The sequence below is a fragment of the Meles meles genome, chromosome 5 (genome assembly GCF_922984935.1).
Source record: "Meles meles chromosome 5, mMelMel3.1 paternal haplotype, whole genome shotgun sequence".
Classification (NCBI taxonomy): Eukaryota; Metazoa; Chordata; class Mammalia; order Carnivora; family Mustelidae; genus Meles; species Meles meles.
The window spans coordinates 88301954-88317592 of record NC_060070.1 but is presented as its reverse complement, the minus strand read 5'-3'; the positions used below and the strand labels follow the sequence as shown (position 1 = coordinate 88317592).

At 37.6% G+C, this 15639-nt stretch overlaps 1 protein-coding gene across 2 annotated transcripts in view; it reads left to right on the top strand.

Moving 5' to 3' along the window:
• Positions 1 to 15639, top strand: part of KIF6 (kinesin family member 6) — a 444670-nt gene that overhangs the window by 122718 nt on the left and 306313 nt on the right. For both annotated transcript variants that reach the window (XM_046006623.1, XM_046006622.1), the window contains one exon: positions 14914 to 15120. In XM_046006623.1, coding sequence (XP_045862579.1) covers positions 14914 to 15120 — 207 coding nt within the window. The remainder of the gene's footprint in view (positions 1 to 14913; positions 15121 to 15639) is intronic.

Genomic DNA, 15639 nt, shown 5'->3' with positions numbered 1-15639 from the left:
TGTTCTCTACCCCTAGCCAGCATTCTAAGGAAAAGTAATTAAGAATAGCTTCATCCTCTTCTTATTTATTCAGAACTCTTAAATAATTTCTGTAATCCTGCTAATGTTTTGACTAAAACCTGATTATGTCCTTAGGGTGGGTTTTTTTAAAAATGGTTGACTTGCTGTGCCAAAGAGATGAATTGTCAAAGCTGAACTGTGTGTAACCCAGTGTCAAAGCCCACCAGTAGCAAGTGTGACTTAATCCTTTTCTATCTTATCACTGAAATGTCTCCATCAATTAATCAAATCTAATTGACCAAGACATTCTGCATTTGACTGTTAAGCCCTGCAAAGTCCTATTGCTGGGACCATTGGTTCAGCCCCACCCATAGTCTAGAGCATTCTATGCCCCAGTGTGGCCTGAGGTGACTTGCACTAGAATACCCTGTAGTAGTCGAGACCTTTCTTGGATCTCATTTCTGATCAATGGATTCAGAATCTCCATGGTGGAGCCCGGGAATATACATTTTAGCCTTTTATTTCTGTTTGCTAGAACATATACAAAACTGTACTTAAAAAAAATTTCATTTGTCCCCCTGACTGGAGTAAGCTCTTTCAGGGCCCAGATCTTTCTATATTTTCTTCATCTTTGGGTCCCCAGTACCTCAAGCACTGCCTGGCATACAGTAAGTGCTAACAGAAATGCTTAATGAGTGCAAAATCTGCAGGTCTAAAAATTTTAATTTAAAATTTAATTTTTAATTTTAATTCCAGTGTAGTTAACATACAGTATTATATTTGTTTCAGGTGTACAATATAGTAATTCGATATTGTCATACATCATCCAGTGCTCATCAGGACAAGTGCACTCCTCAGTCCCCATCACCCAAAACCCCGCCCTCTCCCCTCTGGTAACCATGAGTTTGTTCTCTGTAATTAAAGAGTCTCTTTCTTGGTTTGTCTCTCTTTTTCCCCTTTGATCATTTGTTTTGTTTCTTAAATTCCACATGTGAATGAAATCATACGGTATTTGTCTTTCTTTGACTGACTTATTTAGCTCAGCATTATACTCTATGGCTCCATCCATGTTGATGCAAATGGCAGGATCCCATTCTTTTTTATGGCTGAGTAATATTCCATTGTACTTCTGTACTACCTCTTCTTTATCTCTTCATCAGTCAGTGGACACTTGGGCTGCTTTCCTAATTTGACTATTGTACATAATGCTGCTAGAAACATACTAGTGCATATATCCTTTGAATTAGTATTTTTGTATTTGGGGGGTAAATACCCAACATTACAATTATTGGGTTATATAGTAATTCTATTTTTGACTTTTTGAGGAACCTGTTTTCCACAGTGGCTATACCTGTTTGCATTCCCACCAACAGTGCATGAGGGTTCCTTTTCTCTACCTCCTCACCAACGCTTGTTGTTGTTTTTGTGTTTTTGATTTTAGCCATTCTGATATCTACAGTTTTGATTTGCATTTCCCTGATGATAAGGGGTGTTGACCATCTTTTCTTGTGTCTGTTGGCCATCTGTACATCTTCTTTGGAGGAATGTCTGTTCACATCCTTTGCCCATTTTTTAATTGGGTCATTTGTTTTTTGAGTGTTGAGTTGTATCAGTTCTTTATCTACTTTGGATACTAACCCCTTATTGACTTATTGGGTATGTCATTTGCCATCTTAGCATTTTAAATGTGCTCAGGCTAAACTTGGGGACAGTTTGGGTTTTACCATTCAGAAGCTGGTTGAAACCCACTCTCAGATAAGTATGTGGCCAAGTCCATATTCCACACCCTTGCCGACACCACAAAATTTGAAAGTTCTGCTAATTTGGTAGGCAAAAAAATCTTGTTTTAATTTATTTACCATTTGCATTTCTGTGTTTGTTTATGTCTTCTAATTGCTTTTCTCTTGGAGTCTTAGGGTAGGTCTGGTTGATTTGTTGACTCCATGAGGGCTGGGACTTGGTCTTGTTCACATCCATGATACCTAGAAACAGAACCTCACATACAATAGGTGATCAGTAAATAATAATTGAATGAATGAACATTAAAGATAATAACTTTTTGCCCTTGTCATATATTTAGTAAATATTTTTAAATTTTACAAATTTTCTTTTACTTTTTCTTTCTTTTTCTTCTTTATTTTTTTTAACTGTAGTTAAGTGGGTCTTTTTATTTTATGTTTTCTGTGTTAGATGCCATGCTTGGACATGCAGTAGCTCATTGATGAATAATTGTACTTAATAGAAAGCATTTTGTTTTTTTAAATTGAAATTTTATGCCTAGTAGCATCTACCCCATTGTTCACATTTTGACCTGGGACGTGGAAAGGGATGATAATCATCAGGATGGAGCAGATCTTATCAAAGATAGGATGAGAAAAGAACACTTTGTGCCAACATTAGGAATGTCCAGGGTCCCACTGATCAGGTGGTTTGCTTTCTTCCCCTTCCTTTCCTGAGTGAACCATCAGGTAAGTTCTTACAGTCAGTGTTGATATCCACTCTTTGGTTTCTTCACCATCACTGGACATTCCTGCCAGGCAGTGGTGTAGTGCATGGGTTTTGGAGGTGACCACCTATTCCACTCCTGGCTCCACCTTGATGGGCGTATGTCCTTGGACAAGTCAGTGACCTGATGTGAACCCAGTTTCTAACCCGTATAATGGGCACAATGATACCTACTTTCTAGGGTTATAGTAAGAATTAAATAACATTTGGAAAGACCTTAAAATTTTCAGCTAACAACTATTTAAAGGTAAGCCTGTCAGCCTATTCAACTCTGTTCTCTCAGCACCTGGCAACCATCGATCAGTCATTAATTAATTACTTGGTTCCATTGCTGAGGAGAGAAAGATTTGGTGATTTTAGGAGAGAAGACCTACAATCTCAGGCCCAGAATCGAAAGTGGTTTTATGGTACACCATGCCTATTGGAGAATACAGGGTACATCCCAAACAACTTTGACTTTTTAAAATTTGTGATACTCCAGACCTTTTGGAAGAAATTACTTTCCAAATAATCAGCCTATCAACAATGTTTATGGGATTTAGAAATCGTTTTGCCAGGAGATATTAGTGGTCCTTCTACCTAATTCTTTGCTTGAAATAAAAAAGATAGATTTATCTGAGTTGCACTGATAGGTTTTGTAATTTCTCAGACTTTGCACATTATCCAACTTGTGGAGTGACTGTTAGATCCTGTGGAAGTGCAAAGCCAGCTGGGAGATAGGGTATAAGTGGAGTTCGTAGGAACCACTGGCATTGGACATGTAATCTAATAACATGAGGACAGCAAAGGAAAGAAAGAGCAGTTTTAGTGTGTGATTGTGTTTGCTAATAACCTTCGAAGCCTTAATCTGGTGTGGTGTGTGTGGGAAACAAGAGGATTTGGGTTGCACTTAGCATTCTGGGATCTTATTCTGCAAGACTGTTAGAAGGAATACTGACTAACACATCCCCACAGATTTTTGTTTGAAAGATATATTAATGGTATGTAATTACCAAGTTTATTCCAAGATTTGTGTGGCTGGGAAGAGCAAAAAACAGCATGCAAACTACTTATTGATCCTGCTCTTTTTTTTTTTTTTAAGATTTTATTTACTTATTTGACAGAGACATAGCGAGAGATGGAACACAAGCAGGGGGAGTGGGAGAGGGAGAAGCAGGCTTCCCACCAGGCAGGGAGCCCAATGCAGGGCTCAATCCCAGGATCCTGGGATCATGACTTAAGCCGAAGGCAGATGCTTAACCACTGGGCCACCCAGGCTGCCCCTGGCCCTGCTCTTATTATAAAAATAGCATCTCTTATTAGTAGGTCTCCACAGACAGGTAGAAGCCTCAGTAGATGTGCTGACAATTCTAACCTCTTCTTTTATTCACTGAAGGAAGGAAACTTCAATTTTGAGTCTATATGTCTACTATATGTCAGGCATTTCCTTCTTTTTCTCATATTTTATATATGAGATATATAATTTCTTAAAGATAGTGATTCTGTGTTATAACATAGTTTGCATTCTGCTCTCATCTAACCTGATAAGTAGTATTACGTGAACTGTGAGTGTTGAGATCTAAACTATTTATTTATTAAAATAAATGAAGGGGTCTGGTACAGCCATTAATAGAAAGTTAAAAGACACATATTCAATATACATAAGAGAAACATAATTTTTTTTTGAGAAACATAAATTTTGACTTAAAAGTTTAGCTCCGAAGTTTCTCCTGATCTTTCAAATTCTCATTTATGATTAAACAAGGAGAGAAAGTAATTTTTGCCCTACTCCCTGTTATTGAAATTCCCCAACAGCAGCAACAAAATATAAAAACAGAGGGGACAAAAAGCCATCTTCAGTGAAAAAAGAAAATAGCCCTAACCTCAAACCATGAGGAAAGCTGCCAAATATTATGAAATTTGAATTATGGTGAGGGAGGGTGCTGAGAGCCAACACATTTATCCTCCAACCTCAGGCAGGATACAGTTTCCCCTTAAAGAAAGAGTCACAATTCTCAAACGCAAATCCAATGATCCTTTGGTTACAGTGATGAGATTTAAAAACACAGGCAAGTACAGGGGAGGGGCAGTATTAGACACATATTCATTCTACACTATGAAATGTGGATCCAAGGAAGAAGCCTGAAAGACAGGTCATTTTTATGGTCAGTGGTCTTGGCTCATGGCCAGAAAGATGATGTTTGGTGAATGGGGTTCAGAAAGTTTGGGACTTAAGGGGTTGTACCATCCCAGGCCTCTTTGGGTAAAAAATCGAGGAAACTATATACTCTTCAGGCTCAGAACATAACAGATATAAAGTAGAAATATTCAGGGCACAAACTTAATTTGAATGTTCCCTCACCCGTCCCCTAGACTGTTCTTTAGAAAAAAAAAAAAAAAATGGATATATTCAGAGGTAAAATTATCAGAAAGAAGCAGGTGAAGAGGGGCACCTGGGTGGCTCAGTCAGTTAAGCATCTGCCTTTGGCTCAGGTCTTGAACTGAGTCCTGGGATCAAATCCCGCATAGGGCTCCCAGCTGAGCAGGGAGCCTGCTTCTCCCTCTCTTTCTGCTGCTTCCCCTGCTTGTGCTCGCACACTCTCTCTCTCTCTCCACCCGCCCCCCACCAAGAAACAAACAAATAAATAAATCTTAAAAAAAAAAAAAAAGAAAACAGCTGAAGACTTATCCATGTATATGGAATAGGGTGGAGGATGGCTAAGGAACATCTATTTGAAGGTTAATTACATCAGGGAGCAGAGGAGGTATACTTCAGACTCTTAAATATGTTACCTCCAGGTAATCTGTGTTTAAAAAAAATAGCTCTAAAATATAGAAGGGATTATAAGAGAAGATGAAAAGCAAACCTAGAGAACTCAGAGAAGAAAAGACAAAGAAGAAAGCCATTATAAAGATGAAAGTGCTATTAGAAACAAAAAAGGAGGAAGAAGAGGAGGAGGAAGCTGAGGACGGGAAAGAGAAAAGAAGAGGAAGAAATGTGATGGAGAAATAAGGATACAAAAAATGAGAGAAGGTGCCACCTAGGAAGAGAGCTCAGCAAGCCCTGGGAGCTGCCGCTCTCCCGAGGCAGATCTCACCCAGCCAAGGCACTGGCAGGAGATGGGAGGGCGTGAGCAAGGGAAAAGCCAGAGGATTTCTCCCCCTCCCTGACTTCTCCAGTTAGATGCCCGCAAAATGGGGGCCTTCGGAAGATGTTGCTTTTAGGGCTCAACATCTCTGTGGTACAGGAACACAAACTAACAACAACAACAACAACAACAAAAAAAAAAAAATAGAGGGAAGGGAGGAATGGATCAGAGGGCAAAGAGGCCTAGGATTAGCCCCTGAGTAAAAGTATTTCTATAAGACACTGAGATAATAGCTCAGATAGATTGCTTTTGGCTTATCTTACAAATCAGGAATATACATGGGGGAACTGGCAGGAAGTCCATTTTGGCTGTGGTTTTAAGCACAGAAGCTATTCTTTTAGCATTTCTTGCTGATAGATTTTTTTATTTTTTTGGCAGGCTAACTTTTGTATCTATTCCTTATATTGGTTCAAGCTTGGAGGGAGGAGACAGGGAGCTTATCAACCACCCAAAAACTTTCAGCAAGTAGTTTGATCATGTTTCGGGTATGCCATTTGGAGTCTTGCCAGTTTTAACACCAAGAGATCTTCATGGCCGTAGAGAGAACTATAGAATCTTCAAAATGTGGAAAAAATATTGGACTATAAAACAGAGTGAAATAATGTATCTAGGGACGCCTGGGTGGTTCAGTGGGTTAAGCCTCTGCCTTCAGCTCAGGTCATGATTCCAGGGTCCTGGGATCGAGCCCCGCATCGGGCTCCTTGCTCAGCAGGGAGGCTGCTTCCCTCTGTCCCTCTGCCTGCCTCTCTGCCTACTTGTGATCTGTATCTCTCTGTCAAATAAATAAATAAAATCTTTTTTTAAAAAAGGAAAGAAATAATGTATCTAATAGTAGCCTTCTGTGCTTCTAGAGTTCTTCTGTTAGCTGAGTGACACTATCCTCAAATTCATGTCTGTTACTCACCTTGATGTCTGACCTTAAACGTTGCATTGAGAGTTATCATAATCAATCAGATGGGATGAACTTCTTTGTTTATAAAACGAGTGTATATCTGAGTTCTGCTTGGCACGTTATCAGTACTGATCTCATTGTCTGTACACAGGATAGGAAAGGGTATTTTCAGCTTACCTATAATCTCCAGCTATGTAATGTGTATAAAATAGGTTTTCTCTAAAGACAAATCCACTAATTGCTGTCAAATTCTTGAAATCATTAGGCTTTTGGGCCCCATAATACTGTTGTTCCAGTTGTGTGTATGGTCATACTTGGAAATTGTTAAGCCAGACTGAATTTTAAAAGGAAAAGAGAAAAAATTAAATTCAATTTAAAAGGTGCAAAATGTGCTAGATAACAGGGATGAGTTACTTATTGGCATTGAAGAATAAATTTAGCTATGATTCTTCTTGCAGTCAAGTAAAAAAGGGGGGTGGAGGTCGGGGAATATTTGGGGTCATAATTTCCATTGTTCAGAGAGTAGACCTTTACTCTGGCGATGATATGATGATACCTCATTCAAGGATGATAAAAAGAGAATACAGTTGGACAGAATTCTGATTCAAGATATGGGTAAAATTCCTTCTCAGTTTGTATATGTGCCAATTTTAGCATACTTAGCTTTTTATATAAATGTGCTTGACTTTCATTGTCAAATTGACATTTCATTGTCAAATCCTGAAGAAATGACCCATAGGGAGGCAATCTTCTGAATTCTGACATCTAACAGAGGAAGAGCCATCCCTAATTCTGACATTTAGTTTTCTTAAAACTAAGTCACCTAATTGATACATCTTGGAGGATGTGAAAGTTAAAAAAAAAAAAAAAGTCCATCAAATTTATTCCAGACTTGTTAGGAGGGATATATAATAAAATATAATAGTCTATTCTTATCAGAAAAGTAAATCATACTTGCTAGAATGTTCTTATCATATGTTCCAGGTTGCTCCAAAGCTTGCTTTTAAATTTTAAACAAAATTGGTGTGCCTAATCTGTCTTTCTCTTTTACAAAACTATTTTGACACTATGTAGGGCCTAGAAATCCCACAACTAGGGAAAATGATATTGACTACTTTTCTAAAATCCAGGGATCTTATAAAAGGAAAACTCTGAAAAACAAGCAGTTTAGGATCATTAATTCCAACAGAAGTTTCTCTAATTGGAGTTATTTTGCTGCTAGGAACCATGGTCTAAACCAGCCTCGAGGGATCAAGGCCGGTGTTTATAGTGTCAGGTGCTGTACCACCAGGCTTGTTCAGGCCTTCCTTCAGTCTGAGTTGTTGTATATCAAAGACATAGTGGGCCTCCTAATCCAACCCATTTGCTATTGGAAGAATTAGACAAGGAGTCATTTAACCGGGGAGTGGGGGGGGTGTGTGTAGGGAGTGTTTCAACCTGAAAGGCTGGGGTAGCCTAGAAAACACATAGAAGTTCGTATTTCCAGTCTTCAATTCAGATAGAATAAATGAGCAGAGGAACTGATCAGTTAGGCTATCTAGCTAGAAAGTATTATCAAACAAGGAGAATTGGAGTGGAAATCTGAATTCTGGATTCTTTGTGCACTTTTGTCCTTAGTTGGTTTGCTTTAAAGAATCTCAAGTGAATACTCTGTTCAGTCTAAGAGATTTTCTTCACCTGACTTGTTCTAGTGTAGTGGAAATTCTTGTTGAGATATTTCACTCCAAAATAGAGGGGTGATTGAAAAAAATAATAATTTGGTACATAGGAATGGAATATAAGCTTTTAAGAAATAAAATGTATTCAAAACATCCTAGACATAAAGTTATATGTAATTTAAAGAGATTATTTGAATTATTGTAGACTATATTATCTATAATCATTTTGACTGAAGACATATTAACTAAAAGAAATTTTTTTTTTACCAAAAGCATAGTAGTATATTATGTAAACACAAAACAATTTTACTTATCAGTTCTTGCCCATAAAATCAAAATGTTCAACCTTGAAAATGGTCACACACAAACTCACACACATACACACATACAATGACACACATACACATAAACCCTGTTGTGAAATAATGAAAAAAAAAATGAAAATTTTAATTCATAGGGAATCCTTGTTATCTGCCAAAAAGAATATGTGTAACAACAACAAGAGAATATATGTAATGAAATAATTGGGCATCAAGATTTGTTGTTGTACATCTGCAGAATCCAAAAGGGAAGATGAGGGGTGCTAGGGTGGCTCAGTCAGTTAAGCATCCAACTCTTGATTTTGGCTCAGGTTATGATCTCAGGGTCCTGGGATCAAGCCCTGTGTAGGGCTCTGCACTCAGCAGGAGTCTGCTTCAGGATTGTCTCTCTTCCTCTCCCCCTACCTCTATGCCTTCTCACACTCTCTCTGAAATAAATAAATCAATCTTTTTTTTTTTTTTATAATAAGGGACAGTGAATGAATAGCCTTTTGAAAATGTTCATCAATGTTGCCTGATTCTTGTCACTAAACCATTTCTTTTAAAAAATTTCTTTCAGCCTACCAAAGTCTCCTGCTTTGTAGAAAATTGTTCTTCTTCAATGAAATTTGAGATTTTATACTTACAAAATAGTATCTAAGAGTGGTAGCCCAGCCAGAGCCAGTAAATGGCTTGGAAGGCAGGAGAAGGAATTTTAGTCTTCACTGTGGGCATGTGATATTTTCTTGATTTAATGCTATATTATATAAAACACTCTGCAAAAGCAGTTTCTTTTCTTTTTTTTTTTTAAGATATTTATTTAAGAGAGAAAGTGCACGCATAAGCAAGGGAGAGCAGCAGAGGGAGAGGGAGAAACAGGCTCCCTGCTGAGCAAGGAGCCCAATGCAGGACTTGATCCTAAGACCCTGGAATCATGACCTGAGCTGGAGGCTTAACTGACTGAGCCACTCAGGTACTCCTGCAAAAGCAGTTTCAAGTACCACTCCTCAGCCACATTGCTGCTCCAAGCCCTTCTTTATAGACAGTTTGAAGTCCCCATTGTCTGACAGGGTCATTTTTGAGTCACCTTTCATAATGTGCACTGCTTTTTATATCATGCAAAGTGGGCTGGCCACCAAACACTCATAGAGCACACCATCACCCCTCACTGCCCACTGTAGCAATTATTCATATGTTATAATTTTTAAAATGGTGGACACTTAAAAATCCATTTGGAACAATCAATCCTTTGAATTTTTCCAGATTTGGATATTAATGATCTTCTACTATATGCACAAATGTTAAATGTCCTTTCTGAACACAATGGCTGATGCCAACTGTCAATAGTCTAAGGGAATTCATGAAGATAAATGAATTTTGAGTTGGCTTATTTGGGAAAGAGGAAAAGGGCATATTTTCCAGTAAGAAATGCTAGGTGATACTTGAATAGCAAGAAGACATTCTAGGTAAGAGAAGAGGCAGTAGGAGATATAGAGGGTAGTGGGAGAGCTCTGGAATCAGGCACAAAAAATAATGGAAGCCAAAGATAGGTAGACAGATTTGAGTTGGTCTTACTTTTTCAAATCATCCTAATTTTTAGACTTAAGTGAGTTATATTCCATGGCATTGCAAGGACATGAAAACCAAAATTAACTTTGCTTAAGATTTCGACACTACTGAGTGACAGAACCAGGACTTGAAACCAGGTGTTCCAATACCAAAATCTAAAATCATTGGTATGTGACTTTTAATCACACTACAGTATCTCTCCCATGATAATCAAAGCTACAGAAGAAGAACTCTCCAAGGGGAGGAAATATGATGAACACAGTGTGGGACATGCCTTTTTTATGGATTGGAAAGAAAAGGATCCAATAAAGGAAAAAGACAACAGAAAGTACCAGAACACAAGGAGCCTGGGTAGCTCAGTTGGTTAAGCTTCTGACTCTTGATTTTGGTTCAGGTCATGATCTCAGGGTTGTGAGATTGAGCCCAGTGTTGGGCTCTAAGCTGGGTGTGGAGTCTGCTTAAGGTTCTTTCTCTCCACCTGCCCTTTCCTTCCCCCCAACCCCTCCTACCGTCCCCTGCTCATGTGAGTTCTCTCTCTCTCTCTCTCACTCTCAAGAGACCAAAAAAAAAAAAAAAAAAAAGCCAGAATAATGTTTGATTATAGAAACCAAGGAGGGTCAGGATGGCTGGAACTTCCAGAATAAGGGGATGATTAGCATTCTTAGGTATTACCTAAAAGATCAGGATGCTCATTTCTGAGAACAGACCACTTCATTGAACATTTGCCCTTTTCTCATCTTTCACTCTCATTTTTCTTGTTTTGTCTTTAGCTCTTGAACTAGATTATAAATTCCTTGAAGGCAAGGTCTATGTCTTACTTTCCTTCTAGTCTTTGTGCTGCCTGATGCAGAGCTGTAGCCATAGACTGATATGAAATGTGAAAGCTCTCTCCATGCGGATGATTAATCATCACTAAAATTTTTCCAAAGACATAGGCTCAAGTGCCAAGAGCACATTTAAAATGTGCGCTTAAATTTGAATGAATCTGCCTAAATGGTGCCATCTGTTCTTAGGCAGTTTCAGAAATGTTTTAATACAATTTTACCTTTGAAAGGGCAAACGTAGGGGCATGCCTATGAGACATAAAGACACCCCTAAACAAACACAGAGCAGACACCAGCACATTCAATCACACTTAAAACAGCTACACATAAAGAATGTTCTCTGAGGTTTAAGAAAATTTTAGCTGAGAGGACACCAACTACTACTTCATGCAGGAAATATTTATGAGAAGTTACAAAATTGTAGGCATGGACTCCGACAGCATTTTAATTACAGACTCCAGAAATACAATTTAATTTGATGTAAATCTCACATTCCTTTGAAATGGGCATGCTCTTCCATTATTTGCTAATGGCCGCATTTTACTGTGATTTCAATATATCCACATAGAAGCTGAAGACAGCCGCTGGGGATAGTCTCCGTGTTACTCATTTATATCGATCGTCAGTTTGACTTTTGTGACAGTACTGTAGGATTTATTGTTGTGCGAATATAACAGTGAAATGAAACCCATGTTTAAGTTCTGCAAATAACTTCCAGTCACTTTCAAGACACCTCAACTTAGGTTCTAAATTTGAGTTTGCGGTTTTTCAGGCACAGTTATTTGCCGATCCACTTCAGCAAGCAAAATCACACACTGGCCAGATCTGGGTATAGTTATTGTGGCAACGAGTAATGGGTCACATTTTCAGCCTATTTAACTCACTGTCTACATCATCACCAAAACAATGTCAGTTTTTTGACATCTGTGTATTTTGCTACTTGGTATAAATCAACAATGGATTATATATCAAGAACTCATATTTACAGAAAGAAATTTCTGGTTAAAATAGCATCCAAGGGGCGCCTGGGTGGCTCAGTCAGTTAAGCGTTTGCCTTCAGCTGAGGTCACGATTTCAGGGTCTTGGGATCAAGCCCCAGGGTGGACTCCCTGCTCAATGGAGAGTCTGCTTCTCTCTCCCTTTGCCCCTCCCTACCTCTTGTGCGCGCGCTCTCTCTCTCCCTCAAATAAATAAATAATAAAATAAAATAGAATGGCATCCAAGTGTGTTACCCAAATACATGTGCATCCATATGGAAATTCTTTCATTAAATTCCATTTTGCAGAGTTGGAAAGATGAACATATTTACTTACGTGAGCATTCATTTGGAATATTTTTAGATGATTTTTTATTTTGAGGTATCAGAATTTGCTTCTGATCATTTTAAATACATAGGCTATTACACATACACTTGAAGTCCTCTTGTTGGCCTTTTGCTTTGTATCCCTCACAAAACCAACTCTTATCATTAATTTGCTATGTCCTTCTAGTCTGTAGTTTTATACTTTAATGGCCTAAGTTATCGAGCCATGAACAAATCTTGTAGATAGCATTGCTTTTTTGGTTACATAAGTTCTATCATAGATATCATTTTGATCATCTAACTTTACATCCTTCTTTAATATGCTTTTTATTTCTTCAGAAATCCCATCTGCCAACCGGTGCTTCATTTTAACTTCTCTATAGTTTGAATTATCCCAGTGTATCATCTTTTCCACCACAGATGTTCATTTACATGATACATCTTGCACCACTTTCTTGTTATCCCCAAACAGTGTTTTAGTGAATGTTCATTTGTGTGTATATCATCCACACTTTTCTCTCTCCTAATATTCCTTGTTCCAAATTTTCTCTCCAGGAAATACACCTCATAGTCTGCAGCTGGGTTGTGGATTTTATGTATCTACAACATTAACCACATATTGTCAAATTGCTTTCAAATGGGTTCTTAATTTACGTTGTCACCATCAGTATATAAAAGTTCCTGTTTCCTTGTATCTTTACAATCCTTATCTCGTTAGACTTTGTTTCTTTAAAGTATTGCCAGTCTGATGGATGTGAATGAAATAGTTTATCATTTTGGCTTGAAGTATTTGTCCTGATTATCTGTGAATTTGAGCATTTTTTAAAAATACTTATTGACCATGTTCAGATTTCCTCTTTATGGGTTGCCTGTTCATATCCTTTGCTCATTTTTTTCTGAGTTGTCTTTTTCATATCAACATGTGGGAGTTGTTTATTTCAAATATTAATCTTTTGTTTGCCATATGGATTGCAAATGTCATTTCCCAGTCTTCTAACTTTGTGGTAGATTTTATCACCTGGAAGTTCTTCAATTTTGGATAATTTGGTCCAATATTTTCAATCACTTCTTTTTTGTGTTTAATGGCTTATCATAAAAGATCCATTACTGGGGCACCTAGGTGGCTCAGTTAGTTAAGTTGTTGACTTGTGATTTGGGCTCAGGTCATGATCTCATGGTTCATGAGATTGACCCCATGTCAGGCTCTGCACCCAGTGGAGAATCTGCTTGAGATTCTCTCCCTCTGCCTCTCTCCCAACTTGCTCTTTCAGTCTCTCTCAAATAAATAAACAAATCTTTATTTTTAACGAAAAAAGATCTATTATTACCTTAGGTTGATATGCTTCCATATTTTCTTATATTAGTGTTAAAATTGTATTAATTTACACCTAAGTCTTTAATACATTCTGGACTTTATTTGTGTGTCTGGTGTGAGAAAGAAACCTTAATTTATTATTTTTTTTAAGATGGAAAGCTGATTATTACCGCACCATTTGTTAATTAGTCCATCCTTTCTCCACGGCACTCCATGTCTCCTCTATCCTATACAGAGTGCCTACACGAGCCTAGCCTGTTTTACTGACTGTGTTATCTGTTCCTACAGCTACACCACACTGTTTTAATTACTGTGACATTATGATATACCCTGATGTACAGCAGGACAAGTTGCCTTCTCATTCTTCTTTCACAGAATTATTTTTGTTATTTTTTAATATTTGCTCTTCCATCTGTGTTTTAGAATTGATTTGTTTGTTCTGTTCCACAAACAGAATGTGTGGTATTTTTATTTCAGTTGCATTGAATATATAGGTTATTACAGAGAAATTAACATAGAGATGCATTTTTAGTTTTCCCATCCCGGACATCATATTTTAATATCTAGGACACCTTTACTCAGGTTCCCTTTTTGAATCCTTTAATATCATTTCCCAACAAATCACACATTTTTATAAGATTAATCTCCTGTTATCTCATTGTCTTTGTAGCCATTATGAGTAATATTGTATTTCCTGATTAATTATTGCTGGGTTACTAGAACTTCCTTGATTTGGCATGTTGATCTTGCATCCACCAACCTTGCTGAACTTCTTAGTTTTTAACGGTTTATTTGTGCTCTTGCATTTTCTATGTACATCACCATATTTCTATACACAATTATGTTTTAATCTCTTCTTTTCCTGTCACTATGACTTGTATTTCTTTTTCTTGTTTATTGCATTGGCTGGGATCCTCATTCACTGTTAGGTAGTAGCAGTGATACTGGGCATCCTCATCTGTGGGTTGTGTTTATTACAAGTGTGTAATGAATTCCCCCAGTGCATCCATTTTCACTTTTTTCCCCATGACATTCCCATCGAACATTTGCAAGTATGGCTAGCCAAGGTTAAGGTAAGGACTGTGGCCACGTAATGAAATTAAGTTACCATATTAGTAAGAGGATTCATGCTTTACTTCATTTGAACTCTTTCTTCACTTTCTGAATCAACCCACCAATATCTGTTGTCAGTCATTCAAGAGACAGTGTATTAAAAATAACTCACTTTAAGAGATCTCAGCTAAAAAAAAAAAAAAAAAAAAAAAAAAAAAAAAAAGAGATCTCAGCTACAAGCTTTTTGCTGAGTTTGACAGCATTGGCTTCAAAGTCAGATCGTTAGAGACATACACCTAAACTTTTTGATAGTCTGCAAAAATTCTCAGTGTTCACATTAATTTTGTTTTGCAATTTCATTTTATAGACTCCAATGAACCAGGCTTCAACTCGATCCCATTGCATTTTCACTATTCACTTATCAAGCAAGGAACCAGGATCTGCAACTGTCCGGCATGCCAAACTTCATTTGGTTGACCTGGCTGGTTCAGAGCGAGTTGCAAAGACTGGAGTGGGGGGCCAGCTTCTAACTGAGGCCAAGTATATCAACTTGTCCCTACATTACTTAGAACAGGTAAAAATGGGCACAATGGGATGTAACTGTATCCACCATTTGTTGATAGACTTTGCATCAGGTACTCTGCTAGCATTGTTGTTTTGTTTTCTTCTTTTATTTTGGTAAAATGTGCATAACTTCATCATTTTAATCATTCTCAAGTGTCCAGTTCTGTGTCATTAAGTTCACAGTGTTGTATAACCATCACCACCATCTACTTCCAGAACTTTTTCATAACCCAATCAGAAACTCTGTACTTATTAAACAATAATTTTCCATTTCCTTATGCTCCCAGTACCTGGTGACCTCTATTCTACTTTCTGTCTCTATGAACTGCCTGTTCTAGGTACTCATATAAGTGGAATCATATAATATTTGTCCTTTTCAGTCCGATTATGTCACTTAGGATAATGTCTTCAAAGTCCCTCCACGTTCTAACATGTGTTTGAATTTCATTCCTCTGTAAAGCTGAGTAATGTTTTCTTATTGCACATGCCATGTCTTGTTTATCCATTCAGTCATCGATGGATGCTTAGG